Genomic DNA, 13,244 nt, shown 5'->3' with positions numbered 1-13,244 from the left:
TATTCACTCCATTCACATCTAATGGTACGATTGATATAGTTGGGTCTGTGTCTGCTTTTGATTAGGTTGTTCAAGCCATTCATAACGATTGATATAGTTGGGTCTGTGGCTGCTTTTGATTGAGTTGTTCACTCCATTCACATCTAATGGTACGATTGATATAGTTGGGTCTGTGTCTGCTTTTGATTGGGTTGTTCACGCCATTCATAACGATTGATATAGTTGGGTCTGTGTCTGCTTTTGATTGGGTTGTTTGTGCCATTAATAACTGATATAGTTGGGTCTGTGTCTGCTTTTGATTGGGTTGTTCACTCCATTCACATCTAATGGTACAATTGATATAGCTGGGTCTGTGTCTGCTTTTGATTGGGCTGTTGACTCCATTCACATCTAATGGTACGATTGATATAGTTGGGTCTGTGTTTGCTTTTGATTGGGCTGTTGACTCCATTCACATCTAATGCTACGATTGATATAGTTGGGTCTGTGTCTGCTTTTGATTGGGTTGTTCACTCCATTCACATCTAATGGTACTATTGATATACTTGGGTCTGTGTCTGCTTTTGATTGGGTTGTTCACTCCATTCACATCTAATGGTACGATTGATATACTTGGGTCTGTGTCTGCTTTGGATTGGGTTGTTCACGCCATTCATAACGATTGATATACTTGGGTCTGTGTCTGCTTTGGATTGGGTTGTTCACTCCATTCACATCTAATGTTATGATTGATGTAGTTGGGTCTGTGTCTGCTTTTGATTGGGTTGTTTGTGCCATTAATAACTTGATATAGTTGGGTCTGTGGCTGCTTTTGATTGGGTTGTTGACCCCATTCACATCTAATGGTACAATTGATATAGTTGGGTCTGTGTCTGCGTTGGATTGGGTTGTTCACTCCATTCACATCTAATGTTATGATTGATATAGCTGGGTCTGTGTCTGCTTTTGATTGGGTTGTTCACTCCATTCACATCTAATGGTTCGATTAATATAGCTGGGTCTGTGTGCTTTTGATTGGGTTGTTCACTCCATTCACATCTAATGTTACAATTGATACAGTTGGCTCTGTGTCTGCCACATCTTTTCTGTTTCATGCACCTCACAGATCACCTTGTTTCTGTATCCTTCCTTAACTGCTTTCTTTTGCATGGGGTGAATATTTTCTAATGGAGCATTTTAATTCCACTAATTTTATATATATATATATATATATATATTTTTTTTTTTTTTTTTTTTTTTGAGACGGAGTCTCACTCTGTCACCCAGGCTGGAGCTCAGTGGCACAATCTCTGCTCACTGCAGCCTCCACCTCCCGAGTTCAAGCGATTCTGCTGCCTCAGCTTCCCAAGTAGCTGGGATTATAGGCGCACGCCACCACACCCAGCTAATTTTTATATTTTTAGTACAGATGGGGTTTTGCCATGTTGGCCAGGCTGGTCTAGAACCCCTTACCTCAGGTGATCCACCTGCATTGGCCTCCCAAAGGGCTGGGATCACAGGCATGAGCTACCACACCCAGCCCACTAATGATATTTTAAAGTTTTTTTTTTTAGTTATTTCTTTTAATGGTTGTTCTGGAGTTTACCATGAATAATCAGAACCTGCTTCAGGTTTGTGCTTAATTCCAGTGAGATGGAGATGTTATGCCTATATAGCTGTATTCACTTATCTCCCTTTTGGTGTGATTGTTGTGATACACATTGTTACTGTTACTGCTTTTGCTTCACTATCTGTCATTTTCTTAGACCATTACACCTTTGCTCCCACACACCTCCTTTGTGCTTTTATTGGCAAATACATTGCACATATATTACATTTCTATCTGCTGCAAGCTTAATACATTATATACATCTTATTTTTATACAGTTGCTGTTTAAATCAGTTAAAAAATGCACTTATAGTGTCTTTTCTAATTACATAATTACCTTTACTAACACTTTTTGTGTCGATCCAGATTATCATCTGGGGTCACTTGCTTTCAGCCTGAAGAACTTTCTTTACTATTTCTTCTGAGACAGGTCTGCTAGCAGTGAATTCACTCAATTTTTGTTTACCTGGGAAAGTGTTTATTTTTAACTTTCATTTTTCCACAGTAACTTTGCTGGATATAGGATTCTTGATTGGCAGGGTTTTTTTCCTTTGAGCACTTTGGATATGCTATCCCAGTGCCTCCTGGCTTGCAGTGTTCCTGCTGATAAGTCAGCTGTTTATCTGTGAAGTTCCCTTGTCAGTGATCTGCATTTTGCTCTTGCTGCTTTCATACTTTTTCCTTGTCTTTGGCCTTCATTACTTGTATTATGATGTGTCCACCTGCAGGTCTCTGTTTATCCTGCTTTGGAGTTCATTGAGCTTCCTGGATATGTAGGTTATTGTTTTTTAAAAAATTGTGGTTTCTTTTCAGCATTATCTCTTTGCATAGTTTTTCTTTTTCCCTTCTCTCCTGTCCTTAGGTATTCCCATTATGCATATATTGGTGCATATAACGGTGTCCCACACTTCCCAAAGCGCTGTTTGCTTTATTCTTTTTCTCTCTATTCTTCAGCATAATTCCTGTCAAACTATCGTCATGTTTACTAATTCTTTTTTCTGCCAGTTAAAATCTACTGTTAAGCTTTTCTAGTGATTTTTAAATTATTTTATTTCAATTATTGCACTTTTCAATTCCAGAATATCCATTTGGGTATTTTTTTTAATGTCCATCTCTTTACCAACAGCCTCTATTTGTGGTATGTTCATTTATGCATCCTTTAGTCTTATGAACATATTGATAGTGGCTGCTTTGAAATCTCATTCTGTTAAATTTGACATTTGGTCACTCTCACAGCAATTTTTGTTGCTTTCTTCCTAATGTATGAGTCATACTTTCCTTCTTTTTCTTTTCCTTCCTTCCCCTCCTCCTCCTCCACATATCTTGTCATTCTTTGTTAGAAACTAGACATTTTAGACAAGATATTCTAGCCCTTTGGGTAGTCCCCATCCTGGGCCTGTTATTCACTGGTTTAGTCTTTTGGTGACTGGCTGGGTTACTGTCGTGATGCCTGTGTGCCCCTCTTCCTCCCCAGCAACAGTCTGTGTGTCGGAGCAGCACCAGTGTGCCAGTCACCCTGGGATGACAGGGTTTGGGGAGCAGCCTCTTCCTCTGTCTCACTGACCACACCCAGTAGTTAAACTCCTAGTAGCCAGCCGAGAGCTCTGTTACTCCTTTACAACCTGCTCATATCGCAGCTCCTTCTCATTGCTTTCTGAGAGTGCCTGACATTGTTCTGACCCCAGGAGGGCTCCTGCCAGCTGTCTTCTCCCCTCATTCCCCAGCACCCTAGCCAGCCTGCAGTCTAGGCTACATGGTCAATCTGCTAATTCCCTTCACCACCACCTCCAATAGTGTTGAGAGTGCCCTTTCCGTGCAAACTTCTTCATGTTCCATTGCAAATGAAGTCAGTTCCTTTGAGAAGAGATTACTTCCTTCATCTCCCTCCAGGCAGGAATCTCTGAGCCACGGATTTGGGGGATGGGGACAGCTACGAACCTCAGTGTGAATGACACCCTCCCTCTCTAGGAGCTGAGAGCTTGATGGGGGCACAGCACCCTGAGACCCCATTGGCCTCTCCTGGCCTGGAATCACTGCAGCAAGGGCAGTCAGGCCCTGTCTTCTCAGTGTGCCACACCCAAGGCCAGCCTCCCACCCACGACACCCAAGGCCAGCCTCCCACCCACGACACCCAAGGCCAGCCTCCCACCCACGAGAGTGGGGACTGGGCAGGAGGGAGCCCCACCCCTCCACCGGACTCCCCAAGGACATAGTCCCAGGAGCTGAGGGCGGAATGTGAGATGCTGATGTCAGCCCCTTTCTAGGGAAGAAGCCCCTGACTGGGAGCTGTGGGTGGGGTGGAGGTGGGGGTGGGGGGCTGTGTCCGTGGCTGCAGCCATTCCACGTGGAGTCTCCCCCTGGCCAAGCTGAGGAGGAGGATGCAGTCTTGACACAGATACCACAAATGTTCACCTTTCTTACAGAATTTTCACATATAAATAGATGTTTCTTCGTTTGCTGTTTGCTCTTAAGGCCATTTCCCAAGGCTTTAAAAGGTCAGGGGTTTTAACATTATTTTCACCAGTTTCCTGGGTCAGCTAAGCGCATCCGCTCTCAAGCCCGAAGTGATCACCATTAAATCTTGCTGGTTTTTTGGGTTTTTCCAACAGGAACTGGGCCTGTTTGTCAGTATCCCTTGCACCCGCTTCCGTGGGTTGGGGCGGGAAGGGTGGCCTGGGGGACGCCTCTCGTCCTGGGAAAGGAAGGGCAAGGCGCCCCCGGCCCTCCAAGAGGCCTGCGCCCCCAACCCCGCGTCCCCTCTCCCCGCAGGGCGAGTGCTCCCCCAAGTGCCGCAGCCTGTTCGTGCTGGAGACCGTGTGCGTGGCCTGGTTCTCCTTCGAGTTCCTGCTGCGCTCCCTGCAGGCCGAGAGCAAGTGCGCCTTCCTGCGCGCGCCGCTCAACATCATCGACATCCTGGCGCTCCTGTCGTTCTACATGTCGCTGCTGCTGGGGCTGGCGGCGGGCCCGGGCGGGACAAAGCTCCTGGAGCGCGCAGGGCTGGTGCTGCGGCTGCTGCGCGCGCTGCGCGTGCTCTACGTGATGCGCCTGGCGCGCCACTCGCTGGGGCTGCGCTCGCTGGGCCTGACCGTGCGCCGCTGCGCGCGCGAGTTTGGGCTGCTGCTGCTGTTCCTCTGCGTGGCCATGGCGCTCTTCGCGCCACTGGTGCACCTGGCCGAGCGCGAGCTGGGCGCGCGCCGCGACTTCTCCAGCGTGCCCGCCAGCTACTGGTGGGCCGTCATCTCCATGACCACCGTGGGCTACGGCGACATGGTCCCGCGCAGCCTGCCCGGGCAGGTGGTGGCGCTCAGCAGCATCCTCAGCGGCATCCTGCTCATGGCCTTCCCGGTCACCTCCATCTTCCACACCTTCTCGCGCTCCTACTCCGAGCTCAAGGAGCAGCAGCAGCGCGCGGCCAGCCCCGAGCCAGCCCTGCGGGAGGACAGCACGCGCTCGGCCACGGCCACCGAGGACAGCTCGCAGGGCCCCGACGGTGCGGGCCTGGCGGACGACTCCGCGGACGCGCTGTGGGTGCGGGCAGGGCGCTGACGCCTGCGCCGTCCGCACGGAGACCCCCTGCCCCCTCCAGCTGCAACGTCGGGACCGAGGCGCGCCGAGGGGTGGGGGGCGTCTGGCCCGGGGGAGCAGCTCCTGCCAGCCGCGTCCTCGGCCCTCGTGTGTGAGCAGCCCCAGAACTTGGCGGGTCCCTGCCTGACTCCCCGCGGCAGCGCTGAGCGAAGTCACTGGCCTGTGTCCTCCTGCCCTGCCCCTTTCCTTGGATTTTTAATTTTCTATGCGTAGCTAAAAATAAATTTAGTAAGTCCCAGAAATTCCACGCCTGCTGTGGATGACTTCGTCCCCCTTCTGACTTTTCCTGCCTCCGGCCAGGGAGAAGGAGGGAGCGCGGCCCCTGCCAGGCCCCCATGGCATCCGGAGTGGGCAGGTCCCTGCGGAAGGAGGCCCTCCACATCCATCTCTGCCCAAGGCCACATCACCTTCCCAGGGATGGGACAGAGGTTTGAGCTGACGCTCACAGCACCCCCAGTGCCACCCCAGTAACTGCCCTTTCGGGGGTCGGGGCAGAGGGTTGCAGCCCTGATCTCCTCTAACCTCCATCCCCTGACACCACCTCCCTGGGGAATCTTCAAGGCTTGACCTCCGGGAGGGTGACAAGGGCCTCCTGACACTCCCTCTGCACAAGGTTTGCGTGTGGCATTGCAACCCTTCCATGGCCTTGTTCTTCTGGGCCTCTCTCTGCAGTTCCTTCCTCTGGAAGGAACTTTCCACATCGCGCTGCTCTATACTCGTTCATTTTAATGAGTTCATCCAGGAAACCTGAGACATGGTGGCCGCAGCCCGAAGCAGGAGGGGGATACCTCACCAGAGGGTCCCACTGTCCATTACACGGCAGCAGGAGTCTGTAGGGGACGCAGGTGTGGAGAAAGGGCAGGAGATGTGCATGGCCCCGGTGAGTGCCTGAGTGCAAGCCCCAGCCCCTTCTCCATGGCAGGCAACAGCCCACCGGGACCACCTGGGGCTCAGACCCGCCTCCCCCAACAGGCAGGTCAGCTGGTGCCCCAGGTGCCCACGACACGGCTGGGTCCGGGGACGCCAGGCACACAGCGCGGGGGGGTCTGGGGACTGGCTGTGCACTGAGGGCATCCCTCTCACAGTGACAGCCTTGGGTGTTGCTCAGGAATGAGCAGAGCTTGGTACTGGTCTGAGAGGCCCGTGCGGAGGACAGCCCGAGGGGCCACACGCCGAGGCCAGTGCCCCCCACCCTCTGCTGCTTGTCCCAGCGTTGCCGGTGACCCCCAAAGACAGAAGAATTCCTCCGAAGACCCCCAGAAATAAACACAAGTTGTTCTTCCTCGGACGGTCAGGTCAGAGGTGAGGGCCAGGTCAGAGGTGGGGAATGACGGGGGATAGGAGGTCTCGGACCTGCCCCTCCCCACCCTGGGCTGCAGGGTCCGGTGGGGGAATCCTGGAGCCCTCCAAGACCAGGGCCCACCAGAGGCCACCCTGGGTCACCAGGATGGGGGTGCCAGGCAGTTGTGCTGAGACTGGGGTGGGGGTAATTGCCTCCTGAGCAAGTGGCCCACCCAGCCCCCGGGCGTCCTTTTCACTCTACAGGTGCCCGGTGGGCCACCCTCACACAAGCCCTTGGGAGGGGCACAGGGCTGGGGCTCAGAACAGGCCTCAGTTTCCTCATGGGGTGAGGGGAACGTGAACTTCCCAGGCTCCCACAACCCGCTCTCTCCCACGGAGGGGCCCTCATGGGGAACCCTCCTCGGCCTCCTGCTTCCCTGGTGCTTCTCTGTTGCTTAAAACCATCAGAAGGCATCACAGGGTGGCAGTGACCTGAGAGTTCAGAAACGCAGCTATTTCCACCGCTGCCCCCACGTGCCGCGGCCCCCGCAGTGCGGGGCTGAGACTTTGCTCCCATTTCCTGTTAAAACCTGGTGGCTCAGAGTGGTCCGCAAGAACTGCCTGTCTCCACACTCTGAAGACACACAACCCCATCCCTGCTCTACAGCTCTGGTTCACCTGGTACCGCCCACAAGCTCTTGAGGAGGGTGATTTGCATCCGAGACATTCCAGACACGCTGGCCTTCATCTCCAGTCTTCCCCCAGGCTGCGGCCTGGACATGGCCTGTGCCCTCTCCTAGTACCCAGATGGGCCCTTCAACCCAAGTCCTGCCCTGCACCCACACACCTGGTTTTTTACTGGACAAAGAAACTCACATCTTGCCTTCAATGTAAACTGCACAGAAAAAATTGCTGTGCACACACAGTTCCATCTGTGCTGCTCCAAGATCGCAAATCTGGAAATACTTCTCTTGGCCTTTAAAGGAGACCCTTCCCGTGCTCTAAGCCTTCGGTGGTGGGAGGGAGAAGAGCGGATGTGGCCAGGGCAGCCGGAGGCAGTGCCAGACCCGTCTGTGAGGAGCCAAAAGGACCCCTGGGCTGCCGGCCCACAGGCACAGGCCAGTGACAGGTCAAGGGGGCTGGGCTGTTTGGGGCCCTGGAGGAACCCGGGTCACACGGGGGCCTTCTAAGGTAGCCCAGGCTACAAGGGTGTGTCTGGGCAGAGGCCAGGACCACAGCCAGATCCTTCCCTCTGCCCAGGGCTGACTCATACCACACAGGATCCACAAATGGTTTATTGATTCCAAGTCACCACATGGGGTACATTCAGCAGTCACCGCGCCTGCAATCGGTGACATTTTAATGTGAGGCAATTACCGCTACAGACATCTTGCTTCATCTTAAAAAAATAAAAATTTTCAAAGCATCTCACAGGCCAAAGAGCTAAGCAGGACCCTCACTCAGACATTCAAGAGTGTTTCCGAGGAAAAAAGTCAGGAGGAGGCGGCAGCGTGGAACATCTTCCCACAGCCACAGCCACGGCCCCGGCATACAGCTCAGATGCCTGCGGGAAGCGGCCCCTCCGCCTGCGGAAGGGAAGACGATGCCTGTTGGAATTGCACGGAAGCATCCAGAACTGAGGCCTGGGGGCCGGCTGCGGTCAGTGCAAGGCTGCTGACACTGTGTGACCTCTTGCTAAACTGAAAACGGGGTGGGGGCAGAGCGTGGGGTGACAAGGGTCAGACTGGCGGCTCCCACTGCAGCCAGAACCGTGGGAGCCGGCACACGGGGGTGGGCAGTGGACAGGACAGGATGTGGCAGGCCCCAGCACCCCCACTCAGGAATTTGCTTCAGGCCAAAAGCCCAGGGCGGCAGGGTGAGGGGCCATCGGCCAGGACCTGCACAGCAGGAGCAGCCCCCTCCACTCCCTGGACCCGAGACCGTCTGTCTCCTGGAAGATGGACATCAAAACTGCATCCAGAGGTGCAGTCGGCACCCAGAAGGAAGGGGATCTCCACCAGTGGAGCCCAAGAGTGGCATGTGGGCTGCATGTGCACAGCCTCGGCCCGGCCCCCTCAGCCTTCGCCCATGAGGGCCTCCACGTTGTCTGATGGTGGCTGGCATCTGCCACGTCCCCAAGGACTCGAGAACCATTGGCTGACAAGAGCAGCGTGAGCTAGCCCTGGCGATGCTCAGCCGGGCTGGACGCAGCAGAGCCACGAGGCGTCCGGGCCTGGCAGCCGCTCCAAAGGCCCAGGAAACACCGACTGTCAGAAAACCAGGAGCACGGGGACCCCGTGTCCGCACAGCTGCCTTTCCATGTGTACCAGGCAGAGAAAGCCCCGGCCCTCCCCCGTGCCGGACCCCTGGGTAGCAGAGGCCACCCCAGTCCAAGCAGGGTGTCTGGCCAGGGTCTCACAGCGTCGAGGGCTCCGCTCACAGGCCTTGCAGGGTCTCCTGAGGTCACCCCAGCTTCAAGGTTCGTGGCTGCTGGCCCGTGTGTCCACCTGGAGCAGGTTCCTGCAGGCCGCCCTGTGTGTACCTTGGGCTCAGATGGTGTTTCGTAAGAGGAAACAGAAAAACACTTGCTTTTTATATCACCCTAAAAACATCCAAAACCCTCGGGGTCAGATCCACCCTGGCTGTCCCCGCTGAGCACGAACAGCGTCCCAGCCCCACCCCCACCGCCCGCCTGGAGACACCCCACAGAGGCTGATGGAGACCCCAACACCCGTACCCCGTCTCCGCCACACCTGCACGGACCACAGCACCCACCCTCCCTGTGGGGAGGTCAGAGCCCACCAGTGCCCGCGGCTGGCGGTCCCACATCCTCGTCCTCCCCACTCTCAGAGGGCCTTGGTGCCAGTGGGGTGCCCAGCGTGAGGCGCTGGCTTCTGGGGGTGGCAGGCGAAGGCGTAGGCCTGCCCCAGGATGGCCAGGTCCACCAGCACCTGCAGCAGGCCGCACACGGAGAACTGCAGAGGCGCACCCTTCAGCAGGAAGTAGGCCGTCTTGAAGGCGTCACCACTGGCCCACATGAGCACCATCTTGATGCTGTGGAGACACAAGCAGGTGGTCAGCGGTGAGGAGGGCGGCGACCTGGGGCTCAGGGGCACCCGGGGGGCTGAGGGGACACCCAGGCAGTCCTCGGGGAGGCCTGGGGCTCAGTCAGCAGTGGCGGGGGCGGCAACCTGGGGCTCAGCAGGGAGGCCTGGGGCTCAGGGGGCACCCAGGGGGTTGAGGGGTCACCCAGGCAGTCTGCAGTGTGACCCAAGAGTCAGGGACACCCCAGGGGGTCGGGGGATACCCTGGGAGGTTGGGGCCTGCCTGGGTGGGGAGTGCTGCCTGACCCCAAGGGGTCAAAGGACACACCCTGATCCCGCCTGTCCCACGCAACCCCCACCCTTGACTTCTCTGTGGCCTCAGGAGTTGCCACCTGGCTGGGGCTCTCCAAGCCAAAGAACAGTGAGACCAGCTCGAGGCTACAGTGGGCGGCAGGGGTGGGCAGCTGAGGAGGTCGGGGACTCTGACAGTGAGATCAGCTCGAGGATACAGGGGACAGCAGGGCAAGCAGCTGAGGTCAGGGCCGCGGGTGGGCGGCAGCAATTCTGGGAGGGGCCAGGCCTGGGAGGGTGCTGAGGACGCAGATCTGCTCCAGGTGGGGTCCACAGAATATCCTCTTCCATACGAAATACGGGGCATCTGTGCTTTCTTGTCATTCTGGCCACTGGTTTATCAGTTAAACCAGCTTTAGGTTTGGTTTTTTATATTTGCTGCAGTTTTGTTTTCATTTTTGTTGCCTGGTGTTAGCTCCATTATTCCCTTCCTTCTGCTGGCTGGGGTTACTTTGCATTCATTTTCTAGTTTCTTAAGCTTAGATTGGTGATTTGAGAACTTTCCTTTTCTAAAATCAGTATTTAATACTACAAATTTAAGCATTGCTTTAGTTGCATCCCATAAATTTTGATATGGTGGTGTATTTTTCAGTTCAAAATATTTTCAGTAGTTTGCTTTGCGACATCCTCTTTAACAGATTGTTTAAAGGTATGTTGTTTAGCTTCTAAATCTTTGGAGACTTAGGATCTATTTCTGCTATTAATTTCTAGCTTAATTATATTATATTCATAGAAAATACTTTGGACAATTTCAGTTCTTTTAAAAAATTCTCATGACCCAGGATATGGTCTGTTTTGGTGAATGGCCAATGGGCATCTGAAAAGAATGCATACATTCACTTGGTTGTTGATGGTGTTCAGATTTTCTATATCCTTGCTAACTTTGTCTACTTTTTCTATCAGTTACTGAGGAAAGCTGGAATCCCTGAGTACCACTGGGGATTTGTCTTTGCATTTCTATCAGCTCTGGCCTTACGGACTTCCAGGCTCTGGGGTTCCGTGCATACACACTCAGAACTGTTGTATCTTCTTGGTGAATTCACCAGTTTATCATGATGCAGTGTCCCTTTTTATTCAAGGCAAATGTCCTTTACTTTGCCTGATACTAATACAGCGACTCCAAGCTTTCTTTGATTCATATATGCATCTCTCACTGCGTGGCCTCCTGGCCAATACATCCCTGCACCCCAGCATCAGCCATGGATGTAGTTAGACTTAAAGTGAGTTTGCTGTAAACAGTAGGTAGCTGAGTCTTGTGTTTCTTTTTAAGTTAATCTGAACATTGCTATTCTTTAATTGGTATGATTAGGCCATTTACACTGAAGTTATTACTGACATGTTTGAATTTAGGTCTACCATTTTAATTTTGTTTGTTCTCAGCTTGTCCCTACTGTTTTATTCCTGCCTTCTTTTAGATTATTTGAAATTTTTTAAATATCCCATTTTATCTATTTGATTTTTTCACTGTATCTCTTTGTATAGTTTTTGTTTGTTTGTTTTTGAGGAGTCTCGCTTTGTTGCCCAGGCTGGAGTGCAGTGGCGTGATCTCAGCTCACTGAAACCTCCGCCTCCCTGGTTCAAGCAATTCTTCTGCCTCAGTGTCCCAAGTAGCTGGGACCACAGGTTCCCACCACCACACTCAGCTAATGTTTTGTATTTTAGTAGAGACGGCTGGTCTCAAACTCCTGAGCTCAGCCAATCCACCTGCCTCGGCCTCCCAAAGTGCTAGGATTACAGGCATGAGCCACCGTGCCTGGCCTGTATAGTTCTTTTAGTGCCCTAGGGCATTGGTTCCCGAATGGGAATGATCATGACCCCATCCTCACACCCCTGCCCAAGGAAACATCTGGCAATTTCTGGAGACATTTTTAGTTGTCACAACTGGAGGAACACTGCTGGTATCTAGTGTGTAGAGGCCACGGATGCTGTTAGACATCCTATAATACCAGGATAGTCCCCCACAGTAAGGGACTATTTTTCAGCTGCTGCTGAAAAATCCTATTCTAGGGACTATAATCTATTTAACTTGTCAAAGTCTCCTCAGGACCAATATTTTATTACTTTAAGTGGAATGCAGAAGTCTTACCACCAAGTTCACTAAAGTCTCCCTCCTTTACATTGTACTTGTCACATATAGCTACATTCACGAAAAACCCCACCAGACAATGTTATATTTTTTGCTAACTTTCACCTATATTTTAAACAACTTAAGAAGAAAAATATATATATTATATTTACCCAGATATTGGTCATTTCTGTTGGTTTTTCCTTCATTCCTGGAGTCCCAAGTTGCTCTCTTCCTGCGGAAGAACTTTTTTTAGTATTTCCTGTCGAGCAGCACTACCGCCCATGACGTCGCTTCGTTTCCTTTCATTCGAGAAGGTCTTTATTTTGCCTTGATTCCTAAAGGATTTTTTTTTTTTTTTTTTTTTTTTTTTTTTTTTTTTTTTGCTTAATATAGAATTCTGGGTGAAACGTTCTTTTCTTGCAGCATCTGAAAAATGGGCCACTTCCTTCTGACCTCCCTCGTTTCTGGTGAGAAACCCATAGTAATTTGGATCCTTTTCCTCTGACTGCTTTTGACATTTTTTATTTGACTTTGATTCTTACCAGTTTGATTGTGATGTGATATGTTTGGGATTCGCTGAACTTCTTACATCTATGTTTGTCTTTCACCAAATTTTGGGTGTTTTCAGCTCTTATTTCTTCAGCTATTTTTCCTCTGTGCCACACTCTTTCTCCTCTCCTCCGGGCTCAGATGACAGAATATTAGACTTCGGAATTTGCCCGGCTCTATTCATGTTTTTGTTACTGTTTCTCAATTGCTTCCCATTCAGAATGGACATTTTTTATTGATCTGTTTTCAACTTCACTATTTCCTCTCATCTCCATTCTACGGTTGTGCCATGAAATACATTATGATTTAGATTATTGTATTTTTCAATGTAAAATTATCTATTTGGTTTTTTTTAACTTCTATTTCACTGCGGAGATGTTCGGTCTTCCCACTCATTCCAAGAGCGTTTGCTCTTATCCGTCAGAGCACAGTTACAACAGTGACTCCAAAACCTTGGATAATTCTGATCCGTCAGCCTGAGTTGGTTTCTATTGACTGTCATTTCCACTGGCAGCTGAGAAACTCTAACTCTTCATACATAACTTTGTTTTTATCTTGGACATTCTGAACATTATGCAGTGAGATGAGTCTTCCATGGTCCTGTCAACAGTGTTGCTTTTCCTGCTACCAAGCACTTCACGTGGTTAGATTCAGGGTGCGAGGTCTGACTTGTTTTTGGTGGACTGCAGTTCAATTTAATTCCAATTCAAAACCTTCCTTTTGCTCTTTGGATCTGTCCTTCATATGCAACACTCAGAGACAAGACTAGGACTTGAGC

General features: G+C 51.5%; 2 protein-coding genes across 7 annotated transcripts in view; one reads left to right on the top strand and one right to left on the bottom strand.

The window, feature by feature from the left end:
* Positions 1-5,415, top strand: part of KCNG2 (potassium voltage-gated channel modifier subfamily G member 2) — a 39,262-nt gene extending 33,847 nt beyond the window's left edge. For all 3 annotated transcript variants that reach the window (XM_055295855.2, XM_055295866.2, XM_055295846.2), the window contains one exon: positions 4,358-5,415. In XM_055295855.2, coding sequence (XP_055151830.1) covers positions 4,358-5,134 — 777 coding nt within the window. In that variant the 3' untranslated portion in view covers positions 5,135-5,415. The remainder of the gene's footprint in view (positions 1-4,357) is intronic.
* A 2,316-nt stretch (positions 5,416-7,731) lies between these two features.
* Positions 7,732-13,244, bottom strand: part of SLC66A2 (solute carrier family 66 member 2) — a 49,429-nt gene continuing 43,916 nt past the window's right edge. For 3 of the 4 annotated variants that reach the window (XM_055295910.2, XM_055295901.2, XM_055295884.2), the window contains one exon: positions 7,732-9,508. In XM_055295910.2, the coding sequence (XP_055151885.1) occupies positions 9,447-9,508 (62 nt within the window). In that variant the 3' untranslated portion in view covers positions 7,732-9,446. The remainder of the gene's footprint in view (positions 9,509-13,244) is intronic. The other variant, XM_055295892.2, reaches the window with a different exon arrangement.

This window comes from Symphalangus syndactylus, chromosome 1 (assembly GCF_028878055.3).
Source record: "Symphalangus syndactylus isolate Jambi chromosome 1, NHGRI_mSymSyn1-v2.1_pri, whole genome shotgun sequence".
Classification (NCBI taxonomy): Eukaryota; Metazoa; Chordata; class Mammalia; order Primates; family Hylobatidae; genus Symphalangus; species Symphalangus syndactylus.
This window is presented reverse-complemented; position numbering and strand designations above follow the sequence as displayed.